This window comes from Talpa europaea, assembly GCF_964194135.1.
Source record: "Talpa europaea genome assembly, chromosome: 13".
NCBI lineage: Eukaryota > Metazoa > Chordata > Mammalia > Eulipotyphla > Talpidae > Talpa > Talpa europaea.
Window position 1 is genome coordinate 90,808,141 of NC_140080.1, and position 18,568 is coordinate 90,826,708.

General features: G+C 41.3%; 1 protein-coding gene across 1 annotated transcript in view; it reads left to right on the top strand.

The window, feature by feature from the left end:
- Nucleotides 1-18,568, top strand: part of ZCCHC2 (zinc finger CCHC-type containing 2) — a gene marked incomplete at both ends in the record, with an annotated part of 49,376 nt that overhangs the window by 21,186 nt on the left and 9,622 nt on the right. The window contains 6 exons of the mRNA XM_084252497.1: nt 9,979-10,073; nt 12,369-12,452; nt 13,933-13,990; nt 15,661-15,796; nt 16,870-16,934; nt 17,304-17,398. Coding sequence (XP_084108623.1) covers nt 9,979-10,073; nt 12,369-12,452; nt 13,933-13,990; nt 15,661-15,796; nt 16,870-16,934; nt 17,304-17,398 — 533 coding nt within the window. The remainder of the gene's footprint in view (nt 1-9,978; nt 10,074-12,368; nt 12,453-13,932; nt 13,991-15,660; nt 15,797-16,869; nt 16,935-17,303; nt 17,399-18,568) is intronic.

Sequence of the window (18,568 nt, forward strand, 5' to 3'; positions counted from 1 at the left end):
TTTACCTGCGCTGTCCCAGCAGGTCACAGGCCGGACTGTGGACTGAGCAGAGGACTTAGGTGGGGATATGGGAGGGGCTCAGAGGTGCTTTTTTCCTGCAGTACTTTTTAAAATGGACACAGTCTAGGCTTACAGTAAGAGATAATTAAACTGATTTAATATTGTACTCTTCAGCTCTCTTGATACCTTAAGGAATTGCTTCTAAAATCTACAAATATTCACTGAATCCTCTCTCTCTATAAACTGTTTATTGAAGGAGACCCCTGTCTAAGAATGCAACTTTGGAGATGTGTTTTATCTTAAACTGTCATGTTATATTAGGTTAGTAGGTGGGAAAATGAAAGGAAACAGCACTTCCGACTGCCTGCTGTTTGGTATGGGGGTTGGTGCAGTGGGGGGGCGGGGGGGCGGGGGTGTTGAGGCTCAGTGCTGGAGAAGGTGAGGTCTTTGCCCTCACAGGGTTGATGGGCTTTTAGAAAAGATGGGTATAGGCAAGATGATTGTTGCATAGGCTGCCAGGGGCACACAAACCCTGCCTGGGATTAGCTCCAAAACATCCCATGCTCCCTTGGAGAGGGAAGAGAGGAGGTAGAGGCAAGGGGGGTGGTGTTGTTAGCCACATAGGACTCCCTGAGCAAGCAGGGTGGGTGTGGGTATAGGTAAATTTGCTTACTTGATGACAGCAAGTTGAGGGATCTCTTGCCTAATGGTTTTTATTTTCTCCAAGGTAAGAGATTGGCCTAAGAAGGAGTAGATTGAGAACGGGGTCAGATGTTTGGGAGTGTAAGAGATTTAAAATAATCTTGTGGGAATATGGAGAACAACCTGACAGGGGATGCCTATGTAAGCCGCCCAAGGTTTGGAGTCCAGTTGCAATGGGAGCTTCATGAATGATATTGCTGTATCAGTCTGTCCTGCTGAGGGAATTAAAAAAATCCTTCCAGTAGCTCAGACCTACCTGATAGGGAAGCCATTGGTTGGATTTCCCTGGATAAAGACTCTCTTGGGTGTGACAAAAGGACATGGGGGAGAGAGTTACTTTAAAAAAAAAAAATGATGTGCAGTTGGATTCAAAGAGTAAAAGTCAGGGGCTCTCACAGTAGAATGAGCTGCTGGTGGGGAACGGGCGTCAAGGGAATAATCCATTTGTGAAGGAAATGGCAAGTTGAGATTTGAGTGGGAAACGTCTGAGTTAGTGAATGTCAAGGACAAGCGACTCCTTGCAGTGTGGGAAGTTTGGAGTGTGGTTTGGTGATGCTTGTACCTGCGTCCCCCCCGCCCCTTGGCAAGAATGGCCAGAGGGGAAACTGCCGTTGTCCTGGAAACTTGGAGTGACGAGTCAAAGCCGTGGTGGAGCATGTGTGCTTAGAGGCAGGGCTTGCGTGAGGCTGCTGCCGGCCGAGCCTGAGATGGCCTGATTTGGGAAGCTGACTTGCTGAGGGGGAGTGTGTCATTCACTGTCCTGATGCTCGCATCCTAAGTGAGGGCCCTGTGAGTGTCCTCTGGGTGGGGTGCCGCTCGAAAGAGGGAAGGAATGTTTGCTCCTCTATGTAGAGAAGCAGAAATCTGGGAGGGGAGAGTATTTCATTCTAAGGCAGGATCCAGGGTGTGCCTGTGGACGTGAATGATTGAAATAACTCAGGAGCTGGAGGAAGTCACTGGGGAAAAGGCAGCCCAGCAAAAAGTCCGGCGTATTCTGTCACTCAGGCAGAGCGTGACAGACGACTAAGCGTGGAGAAGACCGCGAGGCCGGTGCTAAAACTGAATGTGGAACAGTGGCCTGGAGGCCAGTGCTGACTGGTTGAGTGGCAGCCCCACGGGGTGTCCGCGTTCTCACAGCCCTGGTATGGCAGGAGGGCCGGGGCGATGGGCCCTCCCACCGGAACAGGTGGGATGGGCCTAGCAAGATTGGTCAGCATAAGGGGGTTCAGGCTTTGTTCATTGAAGAACTTGAATATGTGGGGCACCTCAGTGGGCACAGTGGAGGAGTTCAGAGAAAGAGGAGGAGACATGGGTGGGGCTAGGTCCAGGAGACCCTCCAGGGGTGAGACTGCATAAGAGGTTGGGTGATGGCAGTGAGGAATAAATAGCTGAATTCCAGAGTACCCTAGGCTGTTTGGACTTCAGTGGGCATATGCATGCAGATTTTTGTTCTCAAGTGCTGGGTGGGCCCCGTCTGGGATTCCAGTAGACGTTGGTCATCCAGGGAGCAGACCTGTAGTAGCAGACCTTAGAGGGGACCGAGCACACAGATCCCCACATCTGCAGCAGCTGAGAAGGGAGCTGCTGCTCTGGGATAGTGGGGTGGGTTCGTCCCACAGGGGGAGCCTGGTGTTCCCCATGGGAGGAGATAGTGAGGATGGCGGCCTCTGGGGGGTGGCCACCTGCAGAAGCACATCTTCCAGATGTGCTCATTGATGTCCCTTGCCCTTGTTGGCTCAATGTGTGCTGTCTCCAGCCAGGCAGTGGTTATACCTTGGCGTCAGCTTTGTACCAAAGTCCTTACGTTGCTGTGGTCATGACCAGTGATCACCTCAAACTTCCATAGCTGTACCACTCCAGGTTAGAGGATACAATCTCATAAAATCCTACTTGGGATTTGGCTTTTTTGCTTTGTTTTTAAAATACAAAGTGCTTGATACAGAATCATGCAGGTAGATACCGTGATGTTTGGGACTTCATGGCAAATCCAACGTGGTTATGGTAGCTCACAAAATGACACAGAGATTTTTGTTTTTATTTATGGTGTCTGTATGAGGAGATGGCTGCCAGCTGCCCCTGTTGTGGTTGTCACTTGGCAGTGTTGTGCATTGGCCATCTGCCTTAGGTTGTGTCCGCCTGATGCACAGTGATATGTGCATGTATGTTGTACATACACATGTGTATGTACATGTATGATGTATGTAAGTCATTTCACAATAAAACTGGAAAAAATCCAACAGATGCTCAATATAGAACCTTTGGGAAACACAGAAGAGTACTGAAAAGATGAAAATTATCCAAATAACTGTTACCACGTTTTTTTCTTTGAGTTTTTTGTTTTGCCTGTAATACTAGATACGCAGTTTTATATTCTATTTTTTCCCCTGAAATTATGAGGATCTTATATCTTAATTCTTCAGAAGCATTTTGAATAGCTGCAAAATATATCCCATCTGGCTGTATAATCTTAGACTTTTTCTCAGTTGTTGGGAATAAAGATAATTTTCTGTTACTTATTTTTTCCTAAATATTAAGCTTTGAACATTCTTGTGTCTAAAACATTTCCCGGATTTATGAGTAATTTTTGAGGAAAGATTCTTTGATTTACTGATTCAAAGAACAGGCTCCTCTTTAAGAATCTGAAACATATTTTTTCTTACGGAAAAGTAGTTCACGTTCCCAGTGTTTGAACTTGCCTGCGTACCACAGGTCGGCTAGCTGCAGTATCACTTAAGAGATATTTGCCAGTGTGATCAGTGATTATCTCACTGCTTTTTATTTCCTTTATTAGTGAAATTCAGCCTTTTTGTAACTTCAGCGATTTGTGTATTTTGTAAAACTATCTTTCCTTTACCAGTTTATTGTTGTGCTTTTTAGTGTTTTTGATTTTTAAATGAAAACTATTTCTTTTAGTAACATTATTTTTTCGTTAGCTGTGATATTTTAAAATGAAGTTTAAAGTATGGGGAAAATCAGTACAGGAATGAAATTGGATTACTCACTCTGTGACTTTAATCCAAACAGATTAAAAGATTTAGATGTAAGATCTACAGCAGGAAAACACTGGTGATATGTTCCATGGTGTCAACGATAGGATATCTTCGGGGACTCAGCCACAGTGACAAGGGAAATAAAAACAAAAATAAACAATTTGGTTTTACATCAAGTTAAAATGCTTCTATACAATGAAAGAAAACATAGGACGATTCAGAAGATACCCTATTAATGGGAGAAAGTATTTATATGATAGATATCTGATAGAATAATAACCATGATGTATAAAAACTCATAAAATAGTAAAAAGCAAATAACCCAATTAATAAATGGGCAGCTTATATAGACAGGTCATCAGAGAGGATATCCAGAAGGCCAAAAGACATATAAAAAAGTGTTCATCATTGCTTCTAATAAGAGAAGCAGATTAAAACTACAATAAGATATTACTTTACACCCTTGAGAATGCCATATACTGAAAAGACCTCCAACAAGTGCTAGAGAGGATGTGAAGAAAAAGGATTACACCGTTAATCAGAATATAAACTGGTGCAGTCGCTGTGGATAGTAGTCTGAATTTCTCTTAAGCTAAAAGTGGAAATACCATATGTCCCAGTGATCCCACTCTTGGGCATCTCCTTAAAGATTGTATGTTCCACAGTATTCTTAGCAGCATTATTTACAGTAGCTGGGATCTGGAAGCAGCCTAACTGTCCTCCATCCGTCAAAAATTAGATCAAGAAGATGGGGTATATCCATACCATGGAGATTCTGTAGCTCTACGAAATGATGGAATAAAGCCATTTCAACAGAATGAATTCTGTGCAAGGAAATAAGTCAAAACAATAAAGAAATACTCAACATTAGATCACAGACAATTCGATAACATTAAACACTTTAAAAAACCAGTAGACATTAAATATCCTGAGGGCTCTGAGGTAAACGTGGAGAAGAGTGGAACAGAGACGAGGGGACACACAGCGGGGTGGTGGTGGGAAAAAAGAACGGAAGAACTGGCTTAAGCTAATAGCCACCGTATCTGAGCCTTGTGTGAGATACTGTACATCGTCTCGTTTCATCCTCCCCCCGCCCCAGGCTGCATTGTTCCTCATTTTACAGAAGAAAACTAATTTCAGGCTCATGTAATAGTTAAGCAACAGGACTAGGGGTTGCATTCAGACTTTTCTAACTTGAATTAAACCACAATACTTATTTAAAAAATTACATGAGGTCTGTTAGTCTTTGTTTCTGTGTACTGGAATGCCTCTTTCATGGATAAAGGCATTCCCTGATTGTTCAGCAAAAGGCAGGTACACCTCTGTGGCCATGTGGGAATGAAAGGTCGGAACTCTGCATCATTTCTTACACCAGCATTAACTCTAGATGGCTCACGGGCTTAAATAAATGCAGGAAAGAAACATGAGATTAATAATATGTGTATGAGAGGTTTTCCAAGTGTTGCCTAACACCTAGTTACCACTACAGAAATGGAAATTTGAATACTCAAATTTCTGCACAGTGTATAAAAGAAAATACATTACAAACAAAATGAGGACAAATCTCAAGTTCAGAAAAAAAAAATACTTGCAATGATTTCTATTAAAAAAAAACAAACAAGCAAACAGGGCTTCCCTTGTGGCGCAAGGGGTTAAGCACCGCACTATGGAGCAATCCGCAGCCTCCGCGGCACGAGTTCGATCCCCAGCTGATCCCCGCCAGGCAGGGAGCAACCCACAGACCTCTCCTGTCTTGCCTGCTGCTCCCCTCAGCAATGTATTTCAGTCAGTCTGCCTGCTGTTCCCCACTGTGTCTCTGGTGAATCCTCTCACAACCCCTCCGCCCCCGCATCCTCTGGTCTGTACCCCAGTTCTTGGATGCATAAATAAATAAATCTTTTAAAAAAGAAAAAACTAATTAAAAACCAGTAGCCTAAAGCTGGGAAAAAAATGAGAGCAGGTGTAAACAAAAATAGCACGGAGTTAGGTATCATTTAAACACGAAAAGATGCTTATACTCAGAAATATAAATTAAAACTTTAAGTGTTTTATTTAATCTTTGTTGAATATGCAAATCAAAAAGTTTGGTAAATAGGTGGTGAAAGGTGTTAATTTGGTAAAATTTTTGCAGATAGGTAATTGGCGATATTCATACTTAAACGAAGATAGCTTTTGCATAGGAATTCATCCCACAGGTATATTCCCATTCAAATGCAAAGATGATTGTGCCAGCATGTTTACTGCTGTACTTTTTGACTAGAACAGATTAGAAATTACTAGATGTTGAAAGGGACTTGGTTAAGTCACAGCGTGTCATTCACTGGACTACTGGGCAGCCTTCATGAAAAGAACAGGTGAGAAAAGGAAGAAGGAGGCACAGCTTTTCAGTGGGTGTGTGCGTGAGGGTGGCCCAGCACTCTGCTTGGAGGGCAGCACCCTTGACGGGGCAGAGAGGTTATCACAGGGGGTTGACCTGTTAATAAATATTTGAATAGTGAGAGCCAGGGGCTTTTCTCTCTGTTGAAGGGAGTTACAGGAAGGAAAAGGAGAAAATGAGAACACACCCCGTAGTGGCAGATGGGAATTGAAGATACTGGTGAGAATCATGGATTTCTATATAAATGAATACAGTCGTGTGTGTATATGGCTTCAGTGGTTGAATGACAAGATATTTACGGTATCGAATTCCTTTCCCACAACATAGTGCTGATTAATTATAAATGGAGGGAGAGTAATTCTAGAGGGGAGAAGCCTGACAGGTGCCACCCTAATCTCCACTAAAGTGAACTTGATGAGTGAAGGGTTAGGATTGCCTACCACTCGGTAGGCTGCAGTGAAAGAACACGGCCTCGCTCCTGGGATGCTTCTGTGAGTCTAATGGTGGGGAGACATCAAAGAAACCCGAACTCCGACCTCTCCACAACAGCCTGGTCTATCCTCTGAAAACCTCCAGAACTGAGCGAGTGCCAAGCAATTTGAGAGACCAGGCCCTGAACTGGGCCTTTCGGGGATAAGAATGCTTAAGGGTCCATTGGGAAAGCCTAAACAGTCTGAGGATTTGGAGGTCACAATGTATCAATATTAATAGAGACCCTCAAACACTTCTAATGTGAAACGGTCATTTGTACTTACTCATTTTCCTACCTGCTTATCTTGGTTCAGGGCCTCTGCTGCCTGGAGGCTCTCCCTGCAGCTTAGGGCTCCAGGCCTAGACACGATCTTGTTCCATGGCAGGTGCATCTCACACACCCACACTCCAGCTGGGCAATTATGAGACACGCCCATGAGCCTCATATGACCATCCTAGGATGTGGGAGGAGCCCAAAGGACCTGCAGAAAAGTCCATGAAGACTGTGGTGGGAGGGAGGGGCCGGGCGTGCAGACTGCACTCACAGTGGCCTCCGGGAATCAGTTTCCGTTCTTACCAACATTCTAACAAAATGTCAGAGGAGCTGATGTTCTTCAAGGACCTGCTGAACATGTGAAAAGTACCTGCTGCATCGCTTCTTGGCCTTTTGGCTAAGATCAGCTGTGAAAAGTACCTCCTGCCTTTTTGCTACATGATATTCCATTTTCAGTTGTGCCATAACTAATTGGTATGATTTATGGTCATTTTGATTGTTTCTAAATGTATTAAAACTGCTTCAAACACTATTATAGTGAACGTCCACATTTTAAAATCACATTTGGATACAATTATCTGTTGTATAAATTTGTAGGATTATTATTTGGTTAAAGAGATGCATTTTAAATTAAGTACTTCCAAATTGCTTCCAAAGAGGTTGCAGCAGCCTTTATACCCTCAGGAGCCTTGTGTTTGTGTCTTTACACTACAGCAGACATCAAATATTCAATTTCTCATCTTTGCCCATCTCAAAAAGGGAGACTGCACTTCATCTGTATTTGAGTGACCATTTTATCTTAACCATGAATGGCCATTTTACTGGTTTATGAGCACTGATTTATTATATTGGAAAAGGAACCCTGTTTGTCCTCATTTCTTGTCCATGCAGATGGTTTAAATTTTTACGTGATGGAATTTATCCAGCCTTTTCTCTTTAGTTTCAAGATTTTGTGTCATGTTTAGAAGGGCTTTTTCTTCTCGAAAATTTTTTCATTTTATTATATGCATTTTTCAATGAGTGGTTTTTTAAAATATGACTTTAAATATCTAAGTATGTATACGTGTATCATATGTATGACTAGCCTTTGTTCTCAATACCACTTTATTTTTTTAGGATTGATTTATTTATGATGGGGTGTAGGTGGGTGAGAGGATTTACCAGAGACAGTGGGGAGCAGAACAGGCAGATTGGTTGAAATACACTGCTGAAGGGAGCAGTATAGTGCTGAGACTTAACACCTTGAGCCACCAGGGAGGTCCCATTACCACTTTCAATGGGATACTGTATGTTCACAGTTGGTGAATTTTAGATTAGTATCGTCATCAGTCATATCACTTATGTAACAGTTATAAAGGAGGGGATGGAATGAAAAAACAGGAAATGACTTTATAAGCAAAGGAGAGCTTGGTGGTCACAATACACTGCTTCTAATTCCAGTGTAAATTAAGGAAGTGAACACACAGCCCTGAAGTGTGCATGAGGTGATGGCCAACTTATGTCAGCACATAACCTTGTCTGATTTAATTTACTAAGTGACCACTTTGATTTTTTTTTTAAACATTTTTTTATTTTTATTTTTATTTATTTACACAAGCACTGGGTACAGTCAGAAGCGTGGGAGGGTGAGAGAATTCACCAGAGCCAGAGCGGGGAGCAGAGCAGGCAGAAGGACCGAAGCACACTGCTGAGGGGAGCAGCGGGTGGCAGGAGAGGTCTGCGCGCCATGTGGGACCCTCCTTCAGTGGCCGAGGAGCAGCCGGGGATCGAACCGGTGCTGCAGAGGCTGTGGGCAGCTTCGCAACCCAGCGCTCAACCGCTGCGCCACCGGGGAGGCCCCTTTGATGTTTTTATTTAGGTGGAATTGCCTCTTGGAGTTGTACATTAATGAACCTTGACTTTAGTTCTCCTGATTTCAAGCCCATGCCTTTATCTCAGGCGTGATTTACCTATAAGCTTGGCGTTCCCATAGGGCTCTGCAGCTGGCATTTGAGTCATAAGTGGTACCCAGGCTGTCTTCTGGGACCCAGAGCTTGACTTGAAGGTGTGATTGTGCTTTTGACCAATTGGTTTATAAATGTAACTAGGCCATGGCTGGTATCACTGCCTTTTGGTCATGTTTGACTTGGATATTTAGGTCCGTTAACTCCATACCTCATTTCACTTTGTTTCCACCCTTTGTTGTCCTATTTGATGTCTCCACATTTGAGGACCAAGCAGCAATTTTGCATCGTTTCCAAGGCGTTATTTGGCTCTATCCGTCATCTTTTGGTACAGTATTTGATGGTTTTATGATTCATCCGAGTTATAGATAAAAAACCTGAAATGAAATCGACGCATGGGCAGTGTTGAGAGCAGTGAAAGGGGAAGTGTGTCTCGAGTGGGTAGCAGCTCAGTCTGTATGTGCTGGCGTGTCTAGTCACCTCAAAGAACAAAGAACTTACGAGGAAATTAATGCTGAAAGGCGAAAATAATGTGTTGGAGACTTAGCTTGTAAGTGGCTGAGTAGAATCATCAGCTTAGAGTAGAATCCAGTTAGATGTGCTATGACTTGGACCCGTTTTGCAGAGACCCCCTTGTAGGGAGGGGGCCTCCGATTGGACAATTTGAATTATATTAATACAACATGAGGAAAACTGTTTTTGTAAGATAACCAACTTAGAACTGGGGAGTGGCGCACAGTGGCGTGAATCATCAGTCATGCCATGGGATGTAGTCACACCATACCAGCCCTTCACCATTTCCGAGTCTGCCAGCTTCAAGCTCTACATGTGGGAAGGTGTCTTCATGGTTTAGCGAGATGATGGAAAGTAACATAGATGAAGGGGAAGAAAGAAATTCTGCTTCATTTCCTGAGAAAGACAGCAGTTGGACCACTTTGGGCTTTTTTTTTTTTTTTTAAACCAGAAATCAAGCCTCACCACAAGATTTTAGAAAATTGAAAATAAACTTGTTTATTAGATTCTTACCAAAGAAAGTTTTGTTAAATTATAATTTATTCTCTCCTATGGGAAATTCACTAGCAAACAATATTCATTTACTTAGGTAAACTGTATTTTTTTAGTATCTGAATTAACTGCCACCTAAGTTTGCTTCACAATCTAAACTGAGACTTGTGGATTTATATTACATGAAATTAACAGATCTCTTCTTTTTATATGCAGGCAGCTATTTGCAACTTCATCGCAAGCTTTTCTACAGAGTCAGAAAGTGCACAGCTTTTTTCAGTCCATATCATCAGACCCACTACACAGCCTCAGTAAGCATCCTGCGTGCCTGTAGAAATTCACCAAGTCTTGCTTGGTGTTTTTTTTTTACTTTACTTAACTATGCCATCTTGTATGGGGTGGTTGTTTGAAAGACAAGGAGTAGTTGCATGCATTTAAGAAACAGTTGCATTTTTAAATGAATTTCATGCTGCAGTTTCGAAGAAAATAAACAAAAGCTGATTCCAAGGAAAAGCCCAAGTGTCTCTGAAACTAGTGACATACTCAGTCCCTCTGACCTTAACAGAGCCAGCTGACAGGTGGCAGAGATGCTACAGTGATGGTTGCAGGATCTTCTTTAAAATCTGCCTTTCCCCTCCTCCATGATGACCCTCCCCTCTCCTCCCCAACCTCCCATACTGGAAACATTGGCCTTATTCCTTTCACTTTTCCTGCCTGGCTTCAGTCATTTAAAGGCCGGGCCTTTAAATCTCCTCTTGTTGGGTCTCTCACTAATTACCTGCAAAGCCCTGCTCTTTTCTCAGATTATAGTTTCTCATTATACTTTAACCAGCATTATTTCAGGAATAAATTTGATAAGTCCCTCTTCAGAATCTGAAGGTTGGGTGTGAAATTCAAATCCTGCCATGCACTCACTTGGGCCTCCTTTCTTCAGATCTCAGGCTTAGCTGCTCCATTGGCATTTGCTCGGTACCCCTGACCGTTTCCAGCTTATGTTCCCACTCATTCCTTCTGTGCCCTTCCATGAGTGTCCTTCCTTGTCACGGCCTGTTATAAAATCACACCTGCTTTAAGACCCAACTGAAATATCACCTCAGGAAGAGTTTCTAGTTTTTCTGAATGTTCTTGTACTTCAGTATTACTCACATTTCAACATTCATCACAGTCCGCCTTGTGTTTAGTTTTATACACATCTGTCTACACAGCTGCCTTTTGACAAATATTTTGCCAGTAACACTGATGGGCATTTTAGGAGAATTTCTCCCAACATTAAGCACATTCACTGTGGCAAGTGGGTATTTTGGTTTTTGTATCTTCTACTTTCAACAAAGTTACATTTTCCTGTACCTAAAAGAGAAAGAAAATGCATGTTTCCTCAATTTGAGGTGGGAGGAAAAGGTAAAAAAATATGTGGAATATTATATAGGTTAATTTTTGGAAATTTTCTAATCATTTGTGTAAATATACCTGCCTTCGATATTTTAAACATATAATTAGCAGTTAGAGTTAATGGTTCTTCTTGATTAGTTGACTAAGGTAAGATGAGCAACTTCATGGTTAAATTCATATCTAACAGTCACAGCCTTTTTTTTTTTTTTTTTAAAGAGAATCCTGATCCTAGAGCTGTATAGAGTTATCAATCACTGCTTTCTACTTGAACCAGTAATTTTTGCTGAATAGCTATTAATAGCTTCTCTTCTCTACAGGCATTGAAACACAAAGTTAAATTAACTCAGATTAACAGCTTGACCAGAAAAATTCACCCAAGTAAATAGTCCAAATGTAATTAATAGACATCATCTTGAGAGCTTGGTGGTATTTAAATTACAGGAACAATGCTAAAGAGGCTGGTAGACTTTAAGATTCCTAATTGTTAGGAAATTAAAGCACTGTATTACAGTGCATGTGTTGAGATTATGGACGGGTCAAGGTAGTGGTTTTTTTGTGCATGTGCAAGAAGTTTCACCAAAGAACACATGTTGTCAGAGTTCATTTGCACTCTTGACAAAATGACAGTGGTACCTTTCTTCCCCTGGGGTAGAGAGCAATGTTCCATGTCCTGACAACTGAGAAAGGGGCATTGAACCCCTAAATGACTTAAGATGTTCAACTCTGGAAACCCACTGTCTGTATTTTAATGGGGGGGGGGGTAATCCAGTGCCGTCAGAATGTGTTCTGTGGGTCAGTGCTAGCACGAAAGATAGCTTGTCACTGGTTGGTAATAGAAGAACAGGAACTGAGTAGATAGTGAAATACTTTTGTAGCGATTTAGTGCTGCCTCATTTTTATTTCAAAAGTAAAGGTCCACAACAAATTGAAAATTTTTAAAAAGTTGATGTCTTTCCATACCAATTAGTGCATCTCTTCTTCTTCCACCTGAGCCCGTGGGACTGACAGATGTGTAGCAACTAGCCATGCCGTGGCTCAGGATCCCAACTCCAGTGCTAAGTCCTTGAGCTTTCTGAGAGGCTCCGACTAGTAGAGATACTCCAGTTACCAGTAACCCTCCTTTTGTTTCCCATGAGGGGAGAGTAATCTTGAATTTGTTGCCTTTATCTCTTAATGATTTCCCTAAAAAGTTAATGATATTAAATACTTAACTGCAGATAACCTACAATCATCACTGAAGACTTCTAAGATACTAGAACACTTAAAAGAAGATAGCTCAGAAGCTTCAAGTCAAGAAGAAGGTAAACGTTAATTCACTAAAATAAGCCGTTCTGCATCATAGTGGCATAGGAGTAGGCAAATAGACAAGTAGAATAGATTTAGGAGCCAAGAAACAGACGTATGGGAACTCAAAATGTGACAGGTGCCTTTACGAATAAGTGGGGAAAGTGGAGACTGTCAGTGAATTGGAGACTGTCGGTAATTATATATGTTTGATCCCTACTTGAAACATGCACTAAAATTCTAATTGAATAACAATCTGTGTGTAACATATATTGTAACATTGTAATATATAAAATGTAAACCTTAAACTTTTAAATGTTAATATCTGGGAAGAGGCTTTTATAAACAAGACAAAGCATGATCAGGGTGGAGATCTTTCAAATCTGAAACAAGAAACCAGACAGAAAACATTTGCAGGATATTTGCAGAAAACACTAAAAAAGATTCTCCTCAAAATCACTGAGAAAGCCTGGCAGTATGAGCAAAAATTACAGACAAGCAGTTCATAGAAGAAGAAACTTGGGAGGCCATTAAGCAGTTTCTGCCTCTCATGTAGTCCAGAACCTGCAAATTCAAAACAGTGGGCTGTCAGGTCATACTCATCAGATGGACAAAATATTTTCCAATCTCGTGTTGTCAAGAATACGAAATTATCACAACTCTGATGGGAATATAAATTTGATGCACTGTTTTGCACAGAAATTTAATATTGTACAGTGAAGTTTGAGGTAATTTTATGCTTCTGCTCAACAGTCCTGCTTCTATGACAACTGTTGTCCATGTGCTTAGGGGACAGGGACAGAGGTGCCATAGCTGCAGTGTCTGTAATACAAACACCCGGTATTCCCAAATAATTTAAATGTTAATAAAATTTTAAATTGTGGCATATCCATGCCAGGTGGTAATAAAAAAGAAGAATATTTGCATTAGACTCAAACATGCAGCACCACTGTCTGTGCTTGTGCGTACAGTTAGGGGTAGTTAAAAGAAAAACATGGTCTAGGTTTTGTAACTAGTTAGCTTCGGGAGGGGGGAAATGGACAAAGGGCTTCCATTGTTGCTATGAAATTTTCTTTCTAAAAAAATGAAAACAGATTATCTGGGAAGTGGATATATGGGTGTTTGCTATGTTAATCTATGTGATTTTTAAATATTTGAGATGTCCATTTCATTAAAAATTGCATTTTTTAAATTCTGTTTTTTAAGTAGAACTTTAAAAATTTTAAAAAGGGTCTAAAATTGATGTGGTTTTGCAGTGACTGCTCATTTTAGACTTTCATAGTTATGGACAAAATTGATTTCTTACTAGGTAGAACACATCTGAAAGGAGATTTAAGAAAATTTTAGTTTTTTTAATTTTGAAAAGTTGCTCTGTAAGGAATTTTCCTTCATGGAAAAATACTTAGAAGTTTGTCGCCCTGTCTTGGTCACAGTCATTGTTTTGGATTTTCACAGAAGCGTTTTTGGTATAACAGTTGTTTTTTTCCTGTACTCTAGATGTGTTACAGCACACCATCATCCACAAGAAACACACCGGGAAAAGTCCCATTGTGAAGTAGGTATCTAATTCCTAAAACTGGAATGTCTTTGTGCATTTTTAAATTAGAGTGACACTCACTGCCAGTATGTTTGACAGCAGTTCTGCCATTTTGCTTTACCTGTTGCTCATGCCACCTGTTCTGTGTTTCCTTTTCACTCCTTTCTTGCTTTGGGGTGGGTGGCTTTTATAATTTTTTCTCTTCTATCAGACATGCTAGCTATGCGTTTTTCGATTCTCTAGTGGTTACCTAGAGTTTATGTCACACCTTTTTATAGTGGTCTTAGCAACCCTTACTCTCTGAGGTCTGATGTTGTACCTTAATACGCGTGCGCCATTTCATCTCTCCTCCATCTATAAACTGTAGCTGTCCTGTGTATTTTAAACCTCGTGACACCTTTTTTTCAGTAATTAATTTAGATTCTGCCAGTGCTTGTCCTTCCTTCCTGTGTATCTAAGCATCCACAGGCCCTTTGCCTTCTCACTGAAGAACATTTGATTATTTCATATAGTCATGGATGGTTCACAGTGCTGGATTCACTTCATCCGAAGAAAACATTTATTTTGCACTCATCTTTTAGAAGATAATTTCCCTGTTATGGGAGTCTAGGTTGGCATTCTCTGTGAGTGCTTTGTGACAGTGTGGCAATTACAATCCTGCTGTCCTTTCATCCCTTGCATCGAAGCCTCCAGTCCCAGCCCTGACTTCTGTTGCAAATCACATGAAAACATTTCTGTGACTCCTGACCCCCTGGCCTTGGTACTGTCCCACAGCAAGCATGTGCCCCAGGCTTTTCCTCTCCGCCTGGGGGCCCTTGCTGATTCTGCGGGGATCTGCTTGACTCTCCAAGATGCAGGCCCCAAGTACATGCAAGGGAGGCCATTTCTTTGGGGTTAGCCCTCAGTGCATGGGGGTACTCCAGCTGCTGTCCTTCGGGCAGTAATCCTGGGAGGTACCAGCAGGGTTGAATCTGTCACTGTGGCAGCAGCCTCAGCCATGCCCCTGACACTGGTGCTTCCTTTTTCATTCATGCCACTGCTTGCTCCTGCTTCCTGGGATCACCTCCCAAGTGAACCACAGCCTCCCAGATCCCACTTTTAGAGGGAACTCAGATATGAGGTGGCTGTCATTCGTTGCTTCAATCTTATTGTTGCTCTTTTGAAGTTAATGCACTTTTCCCGACTGATGGCTTTTTAAGATGGTCTCATCGTCTGGAGTTCTCAAGCTGTCCTGTGATATATTTATGGTTTTCTTTGCATGAGTTCTGCTTCTCGAGTCTGAAGCTTTGATGCCTTTGGACCTTAGGGAGGTGTAGACCACGATCTCCAGGTGCTGCTGCTCCCCTGTCCTCTTCTCCCATCTTTGTTTGACACAGTGTCTAGTGAGCAGGCTTCTCCTTGTCCTCACATCACCACTGCCAGTGGGGCAGGGAAGGCCTGGAATTTAAAGGCAGAGCGTGTGTTTTTTGTTAATCTCCTCAGAGACAAGTGTCAGTTATTAAATAGAGAAGATAGTTCCGCGCTGGTTTCTTCTTGCCGTAGACTGCTTTTGCGTTCTAGGAAAAAATGAGCGTACTGATGCTTTCTTCATGATAAAACTAGTACACTTGATGATACCATACAGTAGACAGGACTGGGTTAGCTTAGTGAGGACAGATTTTCACGCTTGTGAACTTTCTCTTGGACAGCACTATTGGTACAAGTTGTTCTCCACTGGACGGGCTTCCCGTGCGGTATTCCGAGCAGAACGGAGTCGTGGACTGGAGGAAGCAGAGCTGCACGGCCTCTCAGCATCCTGAGCACTGCGCGACCATGGTCGATCAGGTACGGGGGGACTTTTTGTCTTGTTTTTGTGCCACATAGTTCAAACATTGTCACGCATAATAAAACTGAGTTCTGTGAGTCTCATGTTGGTAATAAATTATTAGGGTATATTTGGTTAGAAGTTAAGGAATGCTTATATGTTTGACTTTAAACCTATTACTGGTCTATATGTTCTAAGTTTTTCTGAGAGCCATTTGAAAAGTATGTTTATATTGCTTTTATTGCACATGTAGCAAACTTAGTACCTTTGAATATGATACCTTGAAATGTTTATTCTATTTGAGGGTATATAAAATTACTATGCCAGATGTTTTGCTTTAACAGTATCACTGACATTTCAGTCTTGCTCCTGATAATGTGACTTTTGAAACTGACCTACCCTCATGGGTGGCTTGACCTGTTTATGGGTTCTTCTCAATGTGGCTAAGGAACCCCTGCTTTTCTGGGGGCTGGTGTAATCAGAGAGCAGAATGCTCTCCAGTGGGACACCGTGGACACCAGGCTGGCAGCTGCGGGCAGAGCTGCCTCTTTGAGAAACTAGATTTGTTAACCTGACCTTTATTTCTAGTTAACACTCAGATTCAGGTGTTACCTTTACTGGAAGGTGCTTTCATGAACTAAAGCATTGAAGCATATTTTGAGAAAATGTGTGTTACCTTAAGTCATAGTTATATAATGACCTACTTTCTTTGTTCATTCAAGGGATTATACTTTTTCCTTCAACTTCAGTGCCTATCTCATCTTGAGCTGATAGTCATGTTAGAGCCAATACGATCCAAAAATTAACAACACTGTAAGAAAATAAATTTAATTGTAAAAATAAATAAACAATAAAGCCAAATATAAAATAGATCTTTTTCTTTCATAGTTACTAGTAAATGTTTGTCAGAAAACATGTAAATTTTAAAGGTTCAGGTAGGTTACTTCAAAAAATAGGCTGAAAATAAAAGTGTATTAGAATGTACATCTGGGAATGTATTGTCTTAATGTTTGATTTTCAGAATAAGGGAGTAGCTAGATATAAATTTGGTTTAGCTTTAGTCTATGTAATGTCTTTTTATTCTTTCCACTAGCATTCAATTGAAAAACGAAGCTTATCTTCAATAAATAAGAAGAAAGGAAAGCCACAAATAGAAAAGTAAGTGCAAGTTAATGTTAACCAGGAACAGAAATGGTTCAGAAAAGACATATGATTATGGGTATGTTTAGGTTATTTGGTGAAAATAGTTTTCCTCTTTTTTTTTTTTTTTTTACCCTTGGGCTTTATTTTTTTCAGTTGAAAATAAACAGATATTGATGACAGAACTTGAACTGTCAAATATTCAGTTTGCAGTGACAAAACTCTCAGAACCATACACTAAGGGGTGAATATTGGCAATAGATTATAACTTAACTGATTTTTTTATTTATAAAAAACTTTTGAGGGGAATTTTAATAATTCTGTACTTAATGTATTTTTCTAGAGACCTTTATTAAAATATTGGTGACATGTATACTTTTGGTTTAGGGAGAAAATTAAGAAAACAGACCACAGACTGAGCAGTAGAATAAATGGCATTAGACTGTCCACTCCTCCGCACATCCATGACGGCTCCGTGAAAGGTACGGAAGTCTTTCTTTCAAGTACCCCTCTCCTAAGTACCCTTGTGTGCCACCTCTTAGGGTGGGTTCTGAGCCACTGTTTCAATCCTGATGCTTGCTTGCTTGACATGCACAGCAGTTTCTGAACAAGACGCTTCTGCGTATTAGTGGTCGTGTGGGAGACCGCACTCTGAGGAGATGAGCCTGTCCTAGGCCCTGGGGCTCGCACACCTGCCCCCTCTCCTGGGGACAGTTCTCTCCCCACTTGTTTCCTTAGCCAGCCTCTTCCTGATCCAGAGGCCGTGGAAGGGCTTTCCCACCTCATGGGAAGCCTGTACATGTTCTTGTGTAAAGGCGTTTTTCACACTCTTTCAATTTTTAATGACTTTCTGTGAACTTGACGGGGATTTGATTTAAGAGAACTTCGACCCTCTGGCTTTTGTTGTACTAGAGAGTGCTTTCCATTCACCCACCTTATGTTCAGTTTTGTTTGTTTTTTTTTAGGTGAAATGTGTTAACTATTGGTTCATTGATAACTTTTCCATGTTATAGCAACCTTTACTCTGCACAGTAGAGATGCAGAAGAACAAAAGCCCACCTGGAGCTTATTTGTCCATGTGTACACCCATCACCTGTGTGGACTAGACTGGTCCCACAAATAAGGATTTTTTAAATTTAAATTGTATTCAAATGTTCACACATTCCATTGTGCGCAACCCAAATTACCAGAATGTATTTTTTAATGGAGTGTATTTTTGAGCTAGATAATGGTTTAGAGAGATTGAATGTTGGTAAAAGAAATACAATTTTATTTTGACTCCAAAATCACCTGGCCAATTCATTGAATCAGCTGAGTTCTCTTTAGAGGGGGGAAGATGACATAGAAAAAAGCCCGTATCATTTGTGAGTACATTGAAATACTTAACTGTCCTCAAGGTTTCCTGTGGCAATGGCAGCTGAAAACAAATGGCAGCAAAGCTAATAAATGAGGAAGGCAAAAGGTCGACATTCTTGAAAATAGGTTTTGCCTGGTCTCCTGTCTTTGTTCCTTTCTCCTCCATTTTCTACCTTCTGCCTCCTAAAGTACATACCAAATCAGGGTCATTCTCCTTTTGAAATTCTGTCAAACATACCACCCTGACGAGCTCACTCTCTTTTCTCTCACATAACTTGGGAGCTACTGCTCACCAG